Source organism: Morus notabilis, unplaced genomic scaffold (genome assembly GCF_000414095.1).
Source record: "Morus notabilis unplaced genomic scaffold, ASM41409v2 Scaffold437, whole genome shotgun sequence".
Classification (NCBI taxonomy): domain Eukaryota; kingdom Viridiplantae; phylum Streptophyta; class Magnoliopsida; order Rosales; family Moraceae; genus Morus; species Morus notabilis.
The window spans coordinates 130,821-146,517 of record NW_010363915.1 but is presented as its reverse complement, the minus strand read 5'-3'; the positions used below and the strand labels follow the sequence as shown (position 1 = coordinate 146,517).

Below are 15,697 nucleotides of genomic sequence, written 5' to 3'. Positions count from 1 at the left end.
TTTTTTTTTTTTTTTTTTTTTTTTTTTTTTTTTTTTTTTTTTTGACTTGGTTGAGCTTTGGTGTTAAATATATCATCTACTCAAGATCTGAAATCAAAATATGTGACTGGCCAAACGAAGAAGAGGGAACAAAACCAACTCTTGCCGTAAATATTGAAAGTGATAAATCCACTCAGGAAAAAAGGCAGGATAGAAGATATGTTAGCTTGGAGAAGATAATTGACAGGTTGGGAAAGAAAATTTAACATGTTATGATCATTATTAACCTTCATGACTGCAACATTTGTATCGATTCCTTCCACCTTCACTTGATCCACAGTTGCCTGAGCAGCTTCAGCACTACTAGTGTCTGATACAGATTGTTTTACTGCAAGTTCTAAGGGATTGGTCTCACCAACACAAACGTCTCCAACAATTATTGATTCTTCATCAATGTTTCCCTCTTTTGCTAATATGAATCCGAGTTGGCAAAGTGCCAGGAGTGAAACTGGGGATAGTTTGGACTGCGGTTTTGCATAAGGGCTTCCAGAAACATCACCTTTGGCAGCATCAGCATTTAAAAGGACTAGTCGACTAGACAGAGTTTCCAAAATAAAATCTCCCCTTGGAAGACTCTCAGCAAGGTTAAAAGGAAGTAAGGTTTTGTAGTGGGATGCAGAATAGCGGAAAGCTTCTCTAAGAGCACGGTACCGGAAGATTCCGAGAATAACCCTTGCAAGTACTTCAGACTTTTGAATTTCTTTAAGGCTGTTTTTCCTGATAAACCTGTGAGCATACAGGACCTCAAGACAAATATCCAACCAATAGTCCCGGCGAGAGTTCCCTTTGAATTCAGGAAATTCCAAATAAACAGGGTCTGCTCTGCAAACGACATTACATAAAGAGCTCAAAAAAAAAACAAAAAAACAAAAAAAAAGTGAAAATGGTAAAATATGGTCCCAATTATCAAGTGTCAGTAAGGTAACAGATAACATACATAGATGTTGACTTGTACATCACCGCTTTATCAAAAAGGCGAGCACCCAATGGTCCAGTTAATTCAGGTTTGATGACCTGCTTCATATCTGTTGCTAGATCATATCTAACAGCTTTGTCATACATCCCAACTCCCAATGATTCGAAGTACAAAGCATAATTGGTCAGTGTTAACCGCCCTACAGAAAGACCATAAATCAACAAGTAACAATGGCCAGATTAATATTATGCGAAGAAAGATTGTGAAGAGAGAACGCATTCCACTATTGGGTCAAAAGATTCCATTTATGCTGAGAGACAGTAATCTAGAATATAGTCAGAACTTAAAACGTACACATGTGTATCACACGTGAAGTGGGCAATTAAAGCAAACATAAATTCAGTATAACTGGTAAAAGCTAATATGTATGACAAACAGGTGGCATTAACAATGTGTCAAGGCATCCAGTATAATCCTAGAGAAAAACTGGATATTTGATAGTAACATATAAATATCACGCATCATCACATCAAGGGATCAAGTTGAAAGCTGATGCAATTATAAACAAAAGCTGGCGTAAACAAACCAAGCTGACCCAAATTCTCCCAATTTACTCTTTAATAAGGTTTCTGCGCTATGATAGCTAAGAAAAGTAGGTGATATAGTAAGCTAGGTCAACAAGAAATGTCCATGTCACCTTAGCTATCAGTGGTATCTTTCTGAGAGCAAATAATGCAATCAAGACATGTCTGTATCGTCTAAGAATCTCATACACGTTTTATGCAAAGCATGTCACGTTTTCAAACTATCCCCGAAGACCACGAGCAAGGACTCATTTTGGGCTGTAGACATTAGTGATATATTTACCTAATTTTCTCCTTCCTTGTTGGTAAAGACGCAAAAAAATTCTCCTAACAATCAACAATAAAAATAACAGTAGACTCTTTCTTTTTTTTTTTTTTTTTTTTTTTGAAGCCTAGCAGTACATGACTTTCTAGCAAAGTTATTCCTTGTCCATGCAGTGACACATCCTAAAGAAAATAAATAAATAAATAAATGAAGTTGTATAGCCTGTATAACTTGAATAAGTTATGGTGATTTCTTTTTTGCTTTATTGTGGGTTACAGAACAACGTTCAATCCCTCCATTACCAATAATCTCTCTCCGCACTAGAGCAGGCAGGAATAGGATCCCAGGATTTGAACTAGATGCCAAGTGACTTTACAAGGATTTGAAGAAATTATTTCCAGCAGATAACAAATATTTGATGTAAAAAGTTGTATCAAACGATAAAATCTCTCACCAGGCCAAGCAGAGATACCAATATGTTGCAGAACCGGTTGAGTAGGAATTGTACCATCAACATCTAGGACAATTTCTCCCTCAGAAAGCTGAAGATTTCCGACGGAAGGAACCAATGCACTTTTTGCAGCCTTTATAATTCTGCAAAAGAACCATGAGAAAATTATATTGGACTTCTGATCCCTACATGAGAGCTGAAGCAAGGACAAGACTGTTCGTTCCCCACACCAGTGGGTCACTTCTCTTCATCTACTATTCAATAATTCCACACACATGTCCCTTCAGAAAGAAGTAATAAACTAATAATAAGTCCAGAAACATGTTTTTCTTTTCATGAATTATGTCTCTTTGGACAATATACTTAATCAAAAAATGAGAAAGTGCGCCACTTTTTTGTTTGGCAAGTAAAATTATACCAGAAAAGCGAAGACTGTACTTAATCAGAACCAAGCATGCTTTTAGGAATGCATTGGTCAAACACAAAAGAAAACTAGTATTGCAATTAATTTTAATGCACACGGGTAATTAATTACAACCAAGCTTTGCAATTTACATCTCCATCTTAAATACTCAGGGATGCAATCTAATTTTTAAACTCTTGGATCGTATTTTTCAAAACATTGATCCGTCTTTTTCTCTCACTCAAGTCTTGAAAAAAAAAAAATAGAAGTCTTCCCACAGTTGAATTTGTATAAGTTATATTTCTCATTTCCCAATGAGAGATAGCCACCATTTTGTTTAATTTTCTTCGAAATGGACCCAAGGCCAACAGCCAAAGGAGAGATTATTTCACTTCGACAAAGGTAAATAATTTGTTCACTATGATGTCATGCGCATAAAATATTGTCATGGACGTGGAATTATGTTGAATTGAGATTGTCTCCTTAAACAAATTGGTGATAGTAAATTCCGGTGAGCTTTTCTTTGTAATCTAACATTAGTTGTCAGAGGAGTAAACCAAAAAGTAATAAGTGGGAAAATCACGTGTGCAAACTGGAAAGGGACATAACATAAGGCAACAGTTCGAATTCTGCTTTAGAAGTCTGGAATTTGAGCAATTGAAAGAAGCCAAGAAAAAAAATTTTACTTGTCAAGGCTTCTTATGTATTTGTCATACACAAGAAAATGAAGTCGACAGCGTGAAGAGGTTGTAAGTGCATCAAAGAGATTGTGCACAGTGATTATATCTGCGACAGCTGCACAAGCAGGAGCTATCCGTGCAAAAGCCTCTGGTCCAACAGTTTTCTTATCATCAACCTAATTGAAAGAAAAAGACTAACCAATCATAAAGCTGCATATTGCAGATAGGAAAATGAAAGGAATGACAAAACGTTGAGAGGAACCTGAACAGCCATCTTCGTAGAACTTGAATAGAAAAGTGACCACGCAGCCTCATCCTCTACCTCCTGATTACTGCAAGACTCAGCCTCCTGACAGCATCCAAAAGATAAAAAGCAAAAAGAAAAATTATAGAACCTGATTGTGAAATTTTAACTAAATCTAAGGAAAACCTCCATAGATCAAAGTAGCAAAAGGTGACAATGATGGGCCAACTCACTTTCTCTAATTGTTTGTTCTCAACACTTGGAACCTCCCATGCAAGCATCATATCAAAAGTCAAACGTCGGAACTCCTTATCGCTCAAATAATCTGGGCGTTTAGTCAACATATGTAGTGCTTGGTATGAGCAAAACTCTAGAAAATTCCTCGAGTATGTCAGAAGTTCCTTAGTGTCCTCAGGTATTGCTATTCCAAATTGAGCCTCTAACTCTTCAGTAGGAATCTTAAGAATTCTGTGGCAAAAAGGATGGGAATTACTAGGGTAAGCACATTTTTGAGTAGTTCAGGAGTATGCAGCAATACATGTTTACCATTTAAACGGGCATAAAAATTTGCTCAAGCAAAATGACCCACCCCCAAAATCTCATCCCTACCCCTGTGGATTATGGAATGTTCTATTGAATGAAGCTACTCTTTATGGGCTTTCCCTGTATAATGCACTTCATTGATGTTAAAAAAAAAAAAAAAAAAAAAAAAAAAAAAAAAAAAAAAACCAAGTGGATTTGTCTCTAATGAGATGGCAAAAGTCATGTGGAAGAGTATAGGGCTTTCACTACTTTGGACTATTTGGTTACAGAGGAATGGCAAGATTTTTTGAGAGAGACACATGAAAACTAAAAATTTTCAGCAAAAGAAAAAAAAAAAGGATCTTTTTGGAAAATCTACATACTTAGCTTCATTGTGGGTCTTGACTAATATAGCATTTAAGACTTTCAATTTTCTTTGATTATTTTGAATTGGAAAGATGTGTAGGCGTGATTACATATGATGTATTTGAGGATTCTTTGTTGGATTTTCTACTTCTAGTCTTTTCATTTTGTTTATGTTCTGCTAAAAAGAAAAAACAAAAAAACAAAAATAAAAGAGAACTTTAACTTGAGGGACTTTTTTCCTTGTTCATGCACACTACACCGATCATTGCCCATAAAATCTCTTTGAAACAAATTGTTTTGGGCGTTGAAAGTGAAAATCCTTCTATGAAAAGCGATTAAATTCACCTTTTATGGGAAATACAATTCTATTAAAGAGAACAACAAATTAAATGAAAACGTAAGAAAGAAAAATTCTAGTTAGCGGGTTGGTCCAGCCATACACAAATAGCCCAACACATTTTACACCTTTAGTTACTTCAATAGCAAGAAAGAAAAGAAAAGGACAAAATATAAAACCCCTTTCCAACAAAATCCAGAGAGGATGACTATCTTCTTTACTGATGGAAGTCCACAAAGAGGTTTTTTTATTTTTTTATTTTTATTTTTAAATCACTCTATAGGTTCTTTGGAGCTATGATCCTCAGTACCCCACAGGAGGACTTAAAATTAAACTTAACCAGTAGACACTTTGCAAACAGCCAAAAGCAACCCCCATTCCTCTTCAAAACTTTTTACTCATAAAAATTTCTCCTTGATATATTTTCTATCATAAACAATATTTTATCCCTCCAAACTCCAACCGTGCTTAAACGAAGCAGTTTGCAATTTATGTTCGCAACCTACCGAATATATAAATTACGCTTAGCAATCATAACAAAGCTTCAATTATGGGTAATGTTAAATGCCATTTTCTGCACTAGTTATAAACAATGTTGGTGATTTTTTCTTTGCCAGTCAATAAAAATCACACCCCCCAAACTCCAAATGCCTTAACATCAGGCCAAGTTTTTCCCAAGACCTAACTGATAACACAAAATTATGATCTACAATCAGAAGGAAGCCTGAATCAAGCGTAACGTAATAATCGTTTTCAGTACTAGAGTACAAATACTAACGAAATTCCATCATTCACAAAATGAAACCAAAATAGGCAGCTCCAAATTCCAATTCATAATCATACGCATGCCCTAGAGTAATTTTTGCGTACATTCTTCTCAAAGATGATAATATATTCCATTTACGTACTGAAATTTCACAGAAACCATAACACAAAAAAAGGAAAAAAAATCAAGAAAACTCGAATTTGGAAAGGAAAATGAAGAAGAGGAGAGAGAGTGAGTGAGAGAGAGACCTGGAACAGCGAGAGACGACGGAATTGGCGAGAGGAGAGAGGTGAGGAATACTGCGAACGTCGTCGTTTTGGTCTGCATTTGCGCTCTTGGGGCTGAACAAGGCTTTGAGCGACTTCTGATGGCTTCTCAACAGGCCTTCCCATAGCCCGACCTTCTCAGCAGCGTTCTCCATTGTTGCCGATTTCTTTCTTTCTTTTCGTCTTCTTCTCTCTAAGATCTCTTTTATTTATGGCTTTCTTTTTCTTCGCTTGTTTTGTGTTCGTTAAACGTTCCTTTTCTTTCGCTCGGTTTTTGTTTTCTTTCTTCTCTGTTTAAGCAAAGCATGATGATGGTTGCGTTTGCAAGAAATTTTTAGCTATCTTTATTCTTTACCTCATAACTAAGGCAGAATCTGTTTTTTTTTTTTTTTTAGGGGCAGTTTTAGGTCTCGTTCACTTCGCAGATTCGAGTTTTCAATTCGAACTAAAATGTAATATTTTCTGAAAACTTTTTACTGTAACAGAAAAAATTAGATGTGACATTTTCTGAGAACTTTTTACTGTATAAACCTAAAACTGAAAACTCAAATCGGTAAAATGAACGAGACATTATTGTTTTCTCATGCGCGCCTCACATAGGGTAAGAAATTGGGTCGAACCTGTCCGACTCGACCGACCCAACTCTACCCTACCAGAAATTCTCAATTTCTCTTTTTTTTAATTGTCAGATTTATAATTTTCCAACCCGCACAGTGCAAGTAGGGTTGCGGGGTGGGAAAGTTAGAACCCGTACTCTCTTGATCTGACCGATCAATACACGTTATTTCAATTATATATATATATATGTATATAATACATATATTATATATTAATTAATAATCACATAGAACCCTACATATAAAAGGCATTTTTTCTCTCCCTCACTCATTTTTCCACCGCCTCACTCTTCAGTCTCTCTCTGTCTTTTATTCTTTTCTCTAACCCTAATCTAATTTATCTAAAGCAGCCATTTTCCTCCAAATTATTCTTCATATGTCGAAGATTCAATCCAAATTGCTTTAAGAGCTTTTGTTTTCGTGATTTTGCTTTTGTTCTTTCTCGAAACTAATTTTGTAGTTAGAAATTAAGGCCTTTTGTTTTCTTTTTCATTTCGATTCAGGTTGTTTTTTTTTTTTTTTTTTTTTTCTTTAGAGAGATGAAGAAGAATAAGGAGGCAAGAAGCATTTACTGTTTAGTGAAAGGTCAGTGCTCATTTCTTTTGATTTTTAGAAAATGACTTGCTTTGTTAATCTCCTTCATGCATTGCTATGTTCATATATTTTGTTATATGGTCTTGCTCTGTAACTTGGCTCCTTAAAGTTGTTTGTTCTCCTTGTTTTGTCTGTGCAGAGAGAGATAACCACAATCCGCATAGACCCTGTCGACCCTACCCGAGTCAATGTAACCAGAAGAAGTGCGAGTTTTTAAGCTCAGCGGGCTGTTGCGGCCCACATTTTTCCCTACCTGCAATATGCGGCTTGACCCAAATTCAGGCCAAACCCGAGCTTACTCGGCCGAGTTACAGCCCTAGCCTCACATGATCAAAATGGTAGGAAAAAAGACTTATATATAACATTTTCTGAGAGTTTTTAACTGTACAAATTTAAAATTTAAAACTCGAATTGGTAAAATAAACGAGACTTATATATACTAAAGCTCTTAACTTGTTTCTTAGAGAAATTTTGTTAATCTTTTCTTTCCTTTTCTTCCCGTGTCTTTCTATTTTTACTCATTTGTCAGCTAAATCAGGCCTCCTAAATAGGAGGAATTATTCAGTACACTGAATGTACCATGTCATATTATTTATGTCGTACATCCGTCTAATGAGATTGTATCACTTAGATATTTTGTCTATGTCAACTTTTAATTTTTATTTTTCTCTTTCTTAATAGGTATTTACATTGATTATTGAGTCAAAAATACTTATTATTTTATCTAATTTTTTTATTTTAATGACTTAACTTTAAATTATTATTTTTATTCCTAAAATATAATAATCAAATTTCTCTAATGTCCCTTGCTATTCCATCGGCTGAGGAAAAAAAAAAACTTGATTAGAAATTTTTATTTTTTTAATATGATATTGAGGATATTGAGACTCCAAGTACATTAATATATTTTTAATATTATATTGCTTATTTATATTTTTTATTAAACTCAATTGTTGAGTCAGTTTCATGTTTTTTTCCCATTTGGATTACTTTTTTTTTATATGTGCTCAATTTGGAACGAAATGGACAAGCAAGAACGATAGTTCATGAAAGATTGAATTCAAAATGTATATGAATATATTTAACTCAAAGTAAGAAACGTATAAAAAGTAAAAGTATTATAAAAAAATATATATATATATATATGTTAGCAACTTAAGTTAAAAAAAAAAAAAAAAAAAGTTTAGCCGATGAAATAATAAGGGATGATCAGAGAAATTTGATTATTATATTTTAGGAATAAAAATAATAATTTAAAGTTAAGTCATTAAAATAAAGAAATTAAGTAGAATAATAAGTGTTTTTGACTCAATAATCAATGTAAATATCTATTAGAAAAGAGAAAAATAAAAGTAAAAAATTGATATAAACAAAATGTCTAAATAATATAATGTCATTAGATATGTGTACCATACTATGATATGATACACTTAATATACTGAATAATTCTTCTCTATATTGTGTTCCTCGTGTTAGCATTATGAAATCAAATTCAATTAATACTAACGTGTCAATAAAGGAGTTATTTTCAACAATTTCTTTGCACGTAAGACCATTTACCGTTAAAATACGTAAATTAAGATCTTGTTTAATTCAGTGTTTAAATTCAAAAAACAGTTATTTTAGTTGATTTTATGTTTGTTACAACAACAGGGAAGTGGGTAGTTTCAAGAAAAAAGACTTGTTTTTTATTGGTCCTTAATTGTAAAAATTTTGAAATTCAAGGGGTCAATTGTAAAAAAAAATAGGGACTAAATTGTTAAATTTAAAAAGTTAAAGGGGTGTTCGTATAAAATCTATGTTTTTTCTTTTTTGTTAGGGGTTGCAAATTTTTACCTAATAACTAATGGAGAACCCGTTATTTTAGAGGGGGAATTTCGTTGTTTCCTCACGTTTTGTTGTCTTTCTTTTTCATTATTATACTAGTTGAAACCGCGAAAGGAGAAAAGAAAGAAAGTGAAATGTTGATGGTCGTTTTCATACAAGGCCCCGTACAAGGGTCCAAGCCCAATAATTCTATCTCGTGACACTGTTGGGGCTCACTTTGTGGACCCAAGTCACGCTCAGAAAACTCGTGTGGGCTATAGGTAGTCAAACATGCCCATTTATTTCTTAGTCCAATCCGATTTCAAGTCCCGCTTAGGGGGTATAAAATAATTGGGCTAAGGAATGAATGGGTGATGGAGAATTCAACCCCAAAATCCTTTGTTTGCCTTGTAGTAGTTTTAGAAACCCTTTCTTCAGCCTTTGGAGACTCGAAAATCTAAAATTTAAGCTATGGAACCTTCCCATTTGATGCTAGACGAGAAGTTTTTCTGCTTTGGAGCAGCTTCCTCCGGAGCAGGCCAAGGATTCGTCTCCGTGGCAATCGCTTGCTCCAGAGGCATCACCGCAGATGCCACCACAGATACTTCCCATGCTCCAAAAGACTCTTCTGTGATCGAAAAAACCTCTTATGCTCTAAGAGACTCCCCTGTGTCTAAAGGATCTTCTCGTGCTCCATGGAGATTGAATGTGTCACGTGCTCCAGCGACGACTGTTTAACCAAAATTCAAAGGTGGCAATCTGGAGCTAGTTTGACATGTGTCCAAACCTATAGAAATAGAAGCGCCTTCAGAGCACCAAATTCAGTCAAACAATCCATGATCTCTAAACTTGGAGAAGGTCCAATGTCAGCAAGAATTCCGGATTTGGTCTCCAAATACAATAATTTTTGGCCAATTTATTTGTCAAAGAGGAAAGTCACTTGATGTAGGTGCTCTGGAGGGAAATGGTTCGTACAGGCCTCTGGCAAGGCGTGACTATACGGCTCCGGAGCAACCACCCAAGACTCCCAAACCTTCTCCTATAAATACCCCTTAGCTTCTTCGTTTCAGGGAACATTACACTTTTGAAACCCTTTTTGACACACATTCTTTCTGAGAGATTACAACTTGAGTTCACCCCTCTGAGAGGCTCTTCGGGTTTGAAGTTAATCATAGAAATCTCACTCAAAAATTCTTAAAACACTTCGTTTGATCCATCCAAACTCGTCTTCAAGCTACATTTGAAGTTTCTCAGGTTTCTCCAAAGGTCTGAAAATCTGCCCTCCGTGGCTGGACTCTGCAGTCTCGGAGCACACTTCTGAAAAACCATAAACTTCACCTGTTGATACACATTCTCGGAGGCAACCTGTGTTCATTCTCCGAGCACTCTTCTGAAATAGCCTTATCCATACTCTATGAGTTAGACATCCGCTCCAGAGGCAACTTATGCTTGTCCTCAAAGTGTTCTTTCAAATAGCCTTATCCATACTTTCCGAGTCAAATCTCCATCAACCGTTCGGTTACTCCTTGCGCCATACTTCATCCATGTGATCTCCATGAATGAGCTCAACATCTTCCCACATGCATAGTCGAGAGTGCCTCAGCAACTTGACAGTAAAGTGGGCCTTAGAATCCAATTTCTTTGGTTTACTTTGGGCGTAATCGATCACCCATTCTTCTTTGGAGGTCCTACCATACACGCTTCTCTGTGAACGCGGCGTGTTTCATCCTCGTCAGTATAGACACCACCGAATCTGGTACTTTGGTACTTGCATGTGTGTACCTCGTACACGTCGTACCCACCAAATCTACCGGGCCCCAACATAAAGGTGACTCCACTGTGGAGATTAGGCCACCATTCTACAATGGCACCTCAAAACAAAAGAACTTGTCTCACCCATGAAGGAAATTCTCAAAAGATGGAGAAGTGTGCTTCGCACCATGAAACTCTTAACACTGACCAACACAACGAAGGAGAACAGCCCACGATTCCGAATATCATGGCCGCCCTTTGATTCCTCGAAGACTCCTATAATGAGATCCTTTCCGAAGCCAATAAGCTCTGGGAGCGCTTTCGTAAAGACCTAGCTCTTGGTCTCGCTGATGATGAGGCTTTGCAAAAAGCCATAGCTGTTGGAGCAATTCTGAAGCCTTCAGAGCTAACCAATGCTTGTCCTCTTACCCGTGAAGATGTGCTAGCCATCTTAGAGCAGCATGCGCATGGCATTGCTTCAGAGGATGAGAAGTACCTGCCGTAACCTCCGCATCCCACGAAGCTATACCAAAAGTCGTACCTCTAGGGTATGAAACTCCTTCCTTTATGCTCTTTAATGGCCGTAAAGGCAACCCCAAAGAGCATATCAATCGCTTCCTCGATGCCCTTGGAATGTATTCCGGAGACCATGATCTTTGTCTCTGAAAGTTCTGTAAGTCGCTTACGGACAGAGCATACACATGGTATACTACCTTCTCTCTCGACTCCGTTCACACTTGGGAAGACATGGTGACTCGGTTTGCCACAAATACTTCCAAAATGAGGAAAGAGTCACGATCATTCTAGTTAGTAACACTCACCAAAGGCGTGGAAAAGACCTCTTGGATTTCGTCCGGAGATTCTGCGACCTCGCCCTTGACTGCTATGATGAAAGTGACGAATGAGCTCTCATCGACATTTGCATCAACAACATCCTTCCGGAATACTGGGTGCATTTGGAGAATATTAGTATCAACCAATTTTCTCGCCTCCTTGAGTCCGCTAGGAGAGCCATTCTCTCTATACGAGTCTGCGAACCTTGGTGTTGGAGGGAAAAGAAGTTCGTTGCTCCACAGACAATTGCTGCCTTTGATATAAAAAAATATCATAGAAGCATTGTTATCAAAATATCATAGAAGCACTGTTACATTTATTTCTAAGGGCATAAACTCTAACACTTGTGCATGAAGCGAAAGTTCTTAATGTGAACTCTATTGAACACTAGCCTTATTAACCGGGAAATGACATTAACGCGTACTTGAAACCATTGATCAATGACCTAAAGAGGATGAAGGAAAGTGAAATAGAAGTGAGAGATTCTTATCGTGAAATACATTCACACTAAGAGTTTTGTTGATGTGGACAATTAAGTTCTTCGCGGATAGAAACCTATATGGGTAATCGGTGAAGAGTTCAATAGGTTGCTATGTTTTCATAAATAAGACACCTTCATTACAAGAAAATAATTTACCTTACCCATGGAATATTTTTTTCTAAAGATCATTGATACCAAAGACAATGAAAGATTTTTAATGTTGACTGAAGAAGGAAACCTCATCAGTCTTTCACGAGTGAACAAGGCCTCGTTCATTTTACCAATTCAAGTTTTCAATTTCAGTTTTATTACAATTAAAAATTCTCATAAGAAGTCACATCTAACTTTTTTCTGCTATAGTGAAAAGCTCTCACATAAAATTAAATCTCAACTCGAATTGAAAACTCGAATCTGTTAACTGAACGAGGCCACGTATTTGAAATTGATGGAGATGTGAAATTAGTGTGTGGAAAGAGAATTAATGCTTAAACTTGTCTTATAATTCTTTTACGATATTATGAAATATAGAATATAATATTTTATTAATAAATAATATTTAGTGTTGTTCTCCGTTATATTTTCATAAAATATCATATGGATCCTATACTTATCATAAAAGTCTTCAATTATGTATATGAAGTGCTCATAGAATTTTGATTTGAACCCTCATTATGTATATGAAGTGCTCATATGGATCCTATACTTATCATGGTTTGGACCACGATTCTAGAACCCTCATACCAAACGCAACCTAAAACCACCCCCTTCTTGGTTTTGGATAGTTCCAACCCCTGATTTTGATTCCGGTTCCAAAATCATAGTTTGGACCACATGTTCAAATCATGATTCATGGTTCTAATTCTAAAATTAAAACTACTCTGATTTGAACCCTCATACTAAACGCAACCTAAATAACGATGAGCACTCTGTTTTGATAAGGATGTGTTGTTGTCCATTTCTGAATTAGTGGAAAGATCTTATTTGGTTTGTTTTAATAGTGATTACTAAATAGAGACATCAATATATATTTGGAATATATTAAACCAAGACCATGATAAAATCTTAATTCTTTTGTAATGAGAATTTAATTTTATCATTGTATTACTTTAATCCTCAATGATTAGTATACTCATATTCATTTAAGGTGTATTTACTAATCATGAATTCAATTTAGGAAAGGGAACTAAATTCTTTACTTTTTAAATTCTCTTGTGGGAGCTTTTCTAGTAGGATCAGAAAAAATGTACTATAAGTAATTCTCTATTTTCAGCTGTCATATTTGTCAAAAACTGTCTATTTTGTATAATATTTTAATCTAATATGATTTTAACATGACATAAAAATTAGAAATTGACACTATCAGTAAGACTGACCTACCATTCTTTTGTTTACTTTTTGGGTCTCACCTACAAATGAAGGATTGAGTTCCTTGATAAGGGGGAACTTGTATCCAATGTCACGACCTAAAAAAGGGTCGTGATTATTGGAGTTTAATTAAAATTTTAAATTTAATTAATTGAGATTAATTAAAAAAAACTAAGAAAATAAACATATCAATAATTACTATAACATATTGCTTTAGAGTCTTTTTTTTACAAATAATATTAAAAGAGTCCATAAATTTACAATTTTCCTTAAAATAATACAACTCTGAGACAGTGTCGACTGATACAGTTTACATACACACAGTACAATACAACTGAGAATAAAAACTGTAAAATCAAAATACGAACCATCTCGAATCTCGAGCCCTCAGTCAACTGTCGTAAACAAGCATTGTAAATCAAGTTGCTAACCCTGGTGAGAAAATATTTAAAGCAGAGGTGAGTCAAATGCCGAGTAGGAAAGAGGGGGATAAAGACAATAAAACAAATAAAAAAAATAATCAAAGTGATTGAAACATCAAATCAGAAGTATATTGTATGACTTAAATGCATGTAATAGAAGTATGTGAAAAAAATGATTAAATCACAACTGATGTTGTCAAATACAAAGTGTTGTAGTTAATCAAGTGTTTGAAAACTCTTTCAAAATACTATATCAATTTCAAAAGTTATGGAATATGGCAGCTAAGTAGTCTACAAAATATTAAGGCCCCATTAATTTCACCGATTCGAGTTTTACTACAGCAAAAAACTCTCAGAAATATTCACATCTAACTTTTTTACTACAGTAAAAAGTTCTCACATAAAGTCACATCTCAACTCGAATTAAAAACTCGAATCAACGAACTAAACGGCCCTCAAGTATTTTATAATTCTATTAGACACTTGGATATTCAAATTAATAGGCAAATTATTAGTTTGCGAAACGATTTTGGATATAGAAGCGTGTATGTGCGGATCGTATATAACAAAAATTTGTATAAAAGTTTTGAATACTTTATAGAATATATTAATTTATGCAATAACAAATTAATCATATTAATTTATAAAGATAGATACCTAGCAAACGATTAGGCAGATAACTTGAGATCTTTGACCACGAATAGTCCAAGCTTCTAGCTTTTTTGAAAAACTCGAATCTTCCTCGTGTAGTCCTTGAAATTTGCAAGACATAGAGTGTGGGCTCTAATGTAGAACTATTCGGATTATGATCACTCGCTAATTTGTATTCCTCCATTATCAACGCAAGTATGTAAAGGAACTGGGAGTTGGAAGGCTTTCTTCTCTTTTCTATTTCTTCTAAGAAAAATGGATGGATTCCATATCGTATATTAGCATTCTCAGCTTTCCATTTCATCAAGTTTCTAAGATACAAGAAATAAGATTTAGAATCTCAAAATCCGTACCAAATAAGTCAAAAACACGAATCCATAACTAAGAGTCTACTAACAACTCAGGATTAAGATAATTCTATATATGACTATTGGTAGACTCAAATTTGATTTTCTATACTTAACGGAGATTATCAGAAAATCAAATTGTGTATGTGTGTCCTAGTTCTACATAATCTCATTATGCATAATACACTTATTCAATATCCCTTTATATTAATGATGTGGATAACATCATTCTATTCCTAATGAGAATGACGTGTATTAGTAATGATGCGGATAACATCATTCCATCCTAACACAAATATGTAAGAAATAAATCATATGTCACTGGTTTGAATACTCTTTTCAAAATATCAAGACATAGTTTAGTGTATGGCTCACCACCCACAATACAGAGTGGCCCGTACGGGTTTCGAGACCTATCTCTAAGGATACGATCTCTATATTCCGATCTCTATGGTCATCATATTTAAACCAACTATCTAAAATGCTCAATCGGAGACTAAAATCATTTTTCTAAAATACTCATATGAAAACCATGACTGGCGAATTCAAATTTTCGGTAAGGTTTTTCATATATATAATTGCTATATATATATATATATTCGTACCTATATAAATAAAATTGTTTCGAAGTCCCAAAATTAGAACAAAACTGAGTTTTAAATCGAGAAGTGAAAATCGATTAAATATGTCCAAAAAGAAAGAGAAGTGAAATCTCATGCTGAAATAAATCTAAAACTCAAGAAGTGGATGCACTCTATCCAATATCAGGGAAACAACATGTTATCAAATCAACGGAAAAATCCACAAAACATGCGTATGAGCAAAACATGAAAAGTTGCCGTTAACAATCCAAAAACATCATGAAACATCATTCATGGTGCTAGACCAAGGTAATGCGTATCTACACTAATATCATTCTCCAAGAGAAACATGCTAAGCTTCTTAGAACTGTTCAATCTCATTGGATCGCATCCTTAGTTATGTAAACT

General features: G+C 35.0%; 1 protein-coding gene across 2 annotated transcripts in view; it reads right to left on the bottom strand.

Moving 5' to 3' along the window:
- Window positions 1-6,094, bottom strand: part of LOC21405844 — an 8,070-nt gene extending 1,976 nt beyond the window's left edge. For both annotated transcript variants that reach the window (XM_010105268.2, XM_024170238.1), the window contains exons 1-7: window positions 5,822-6,094; window positions 3,816-4,050; window positions 3,601-3,687; window positions 3,345-3,514; window positions 2,259-2,398; window positions 977-1,154; window positions 267-861 (exon numbers count right to left, since the gene is read on the bottom strand). In XM_010105268.2, coding sequence (XP_010103570.1) covers window positions 267-861; window positions 977-1,154; window positions 2,259-2,398; window positions 3,345-3,514; window positions 3,601-3,687; window positions 3,816-4,050; window positions 5,822-5,994 — 1,578 coding nt within the window. In that variant the 5' untranslated portion in view covers window positions 5,995-6,094. The remainder of the gene's footprint in view (window positions 1-266; window positions 862-976; window positions 1,155-2,258; window positions 2,399-3,344; window positions 3,515-3,600; window positions 3,688-3,815; window positions 4,051-5,821) is intronic.
- Between the last annotated feature and the right edge of the window lie 9,603 nt (window positions 6,095-15,697).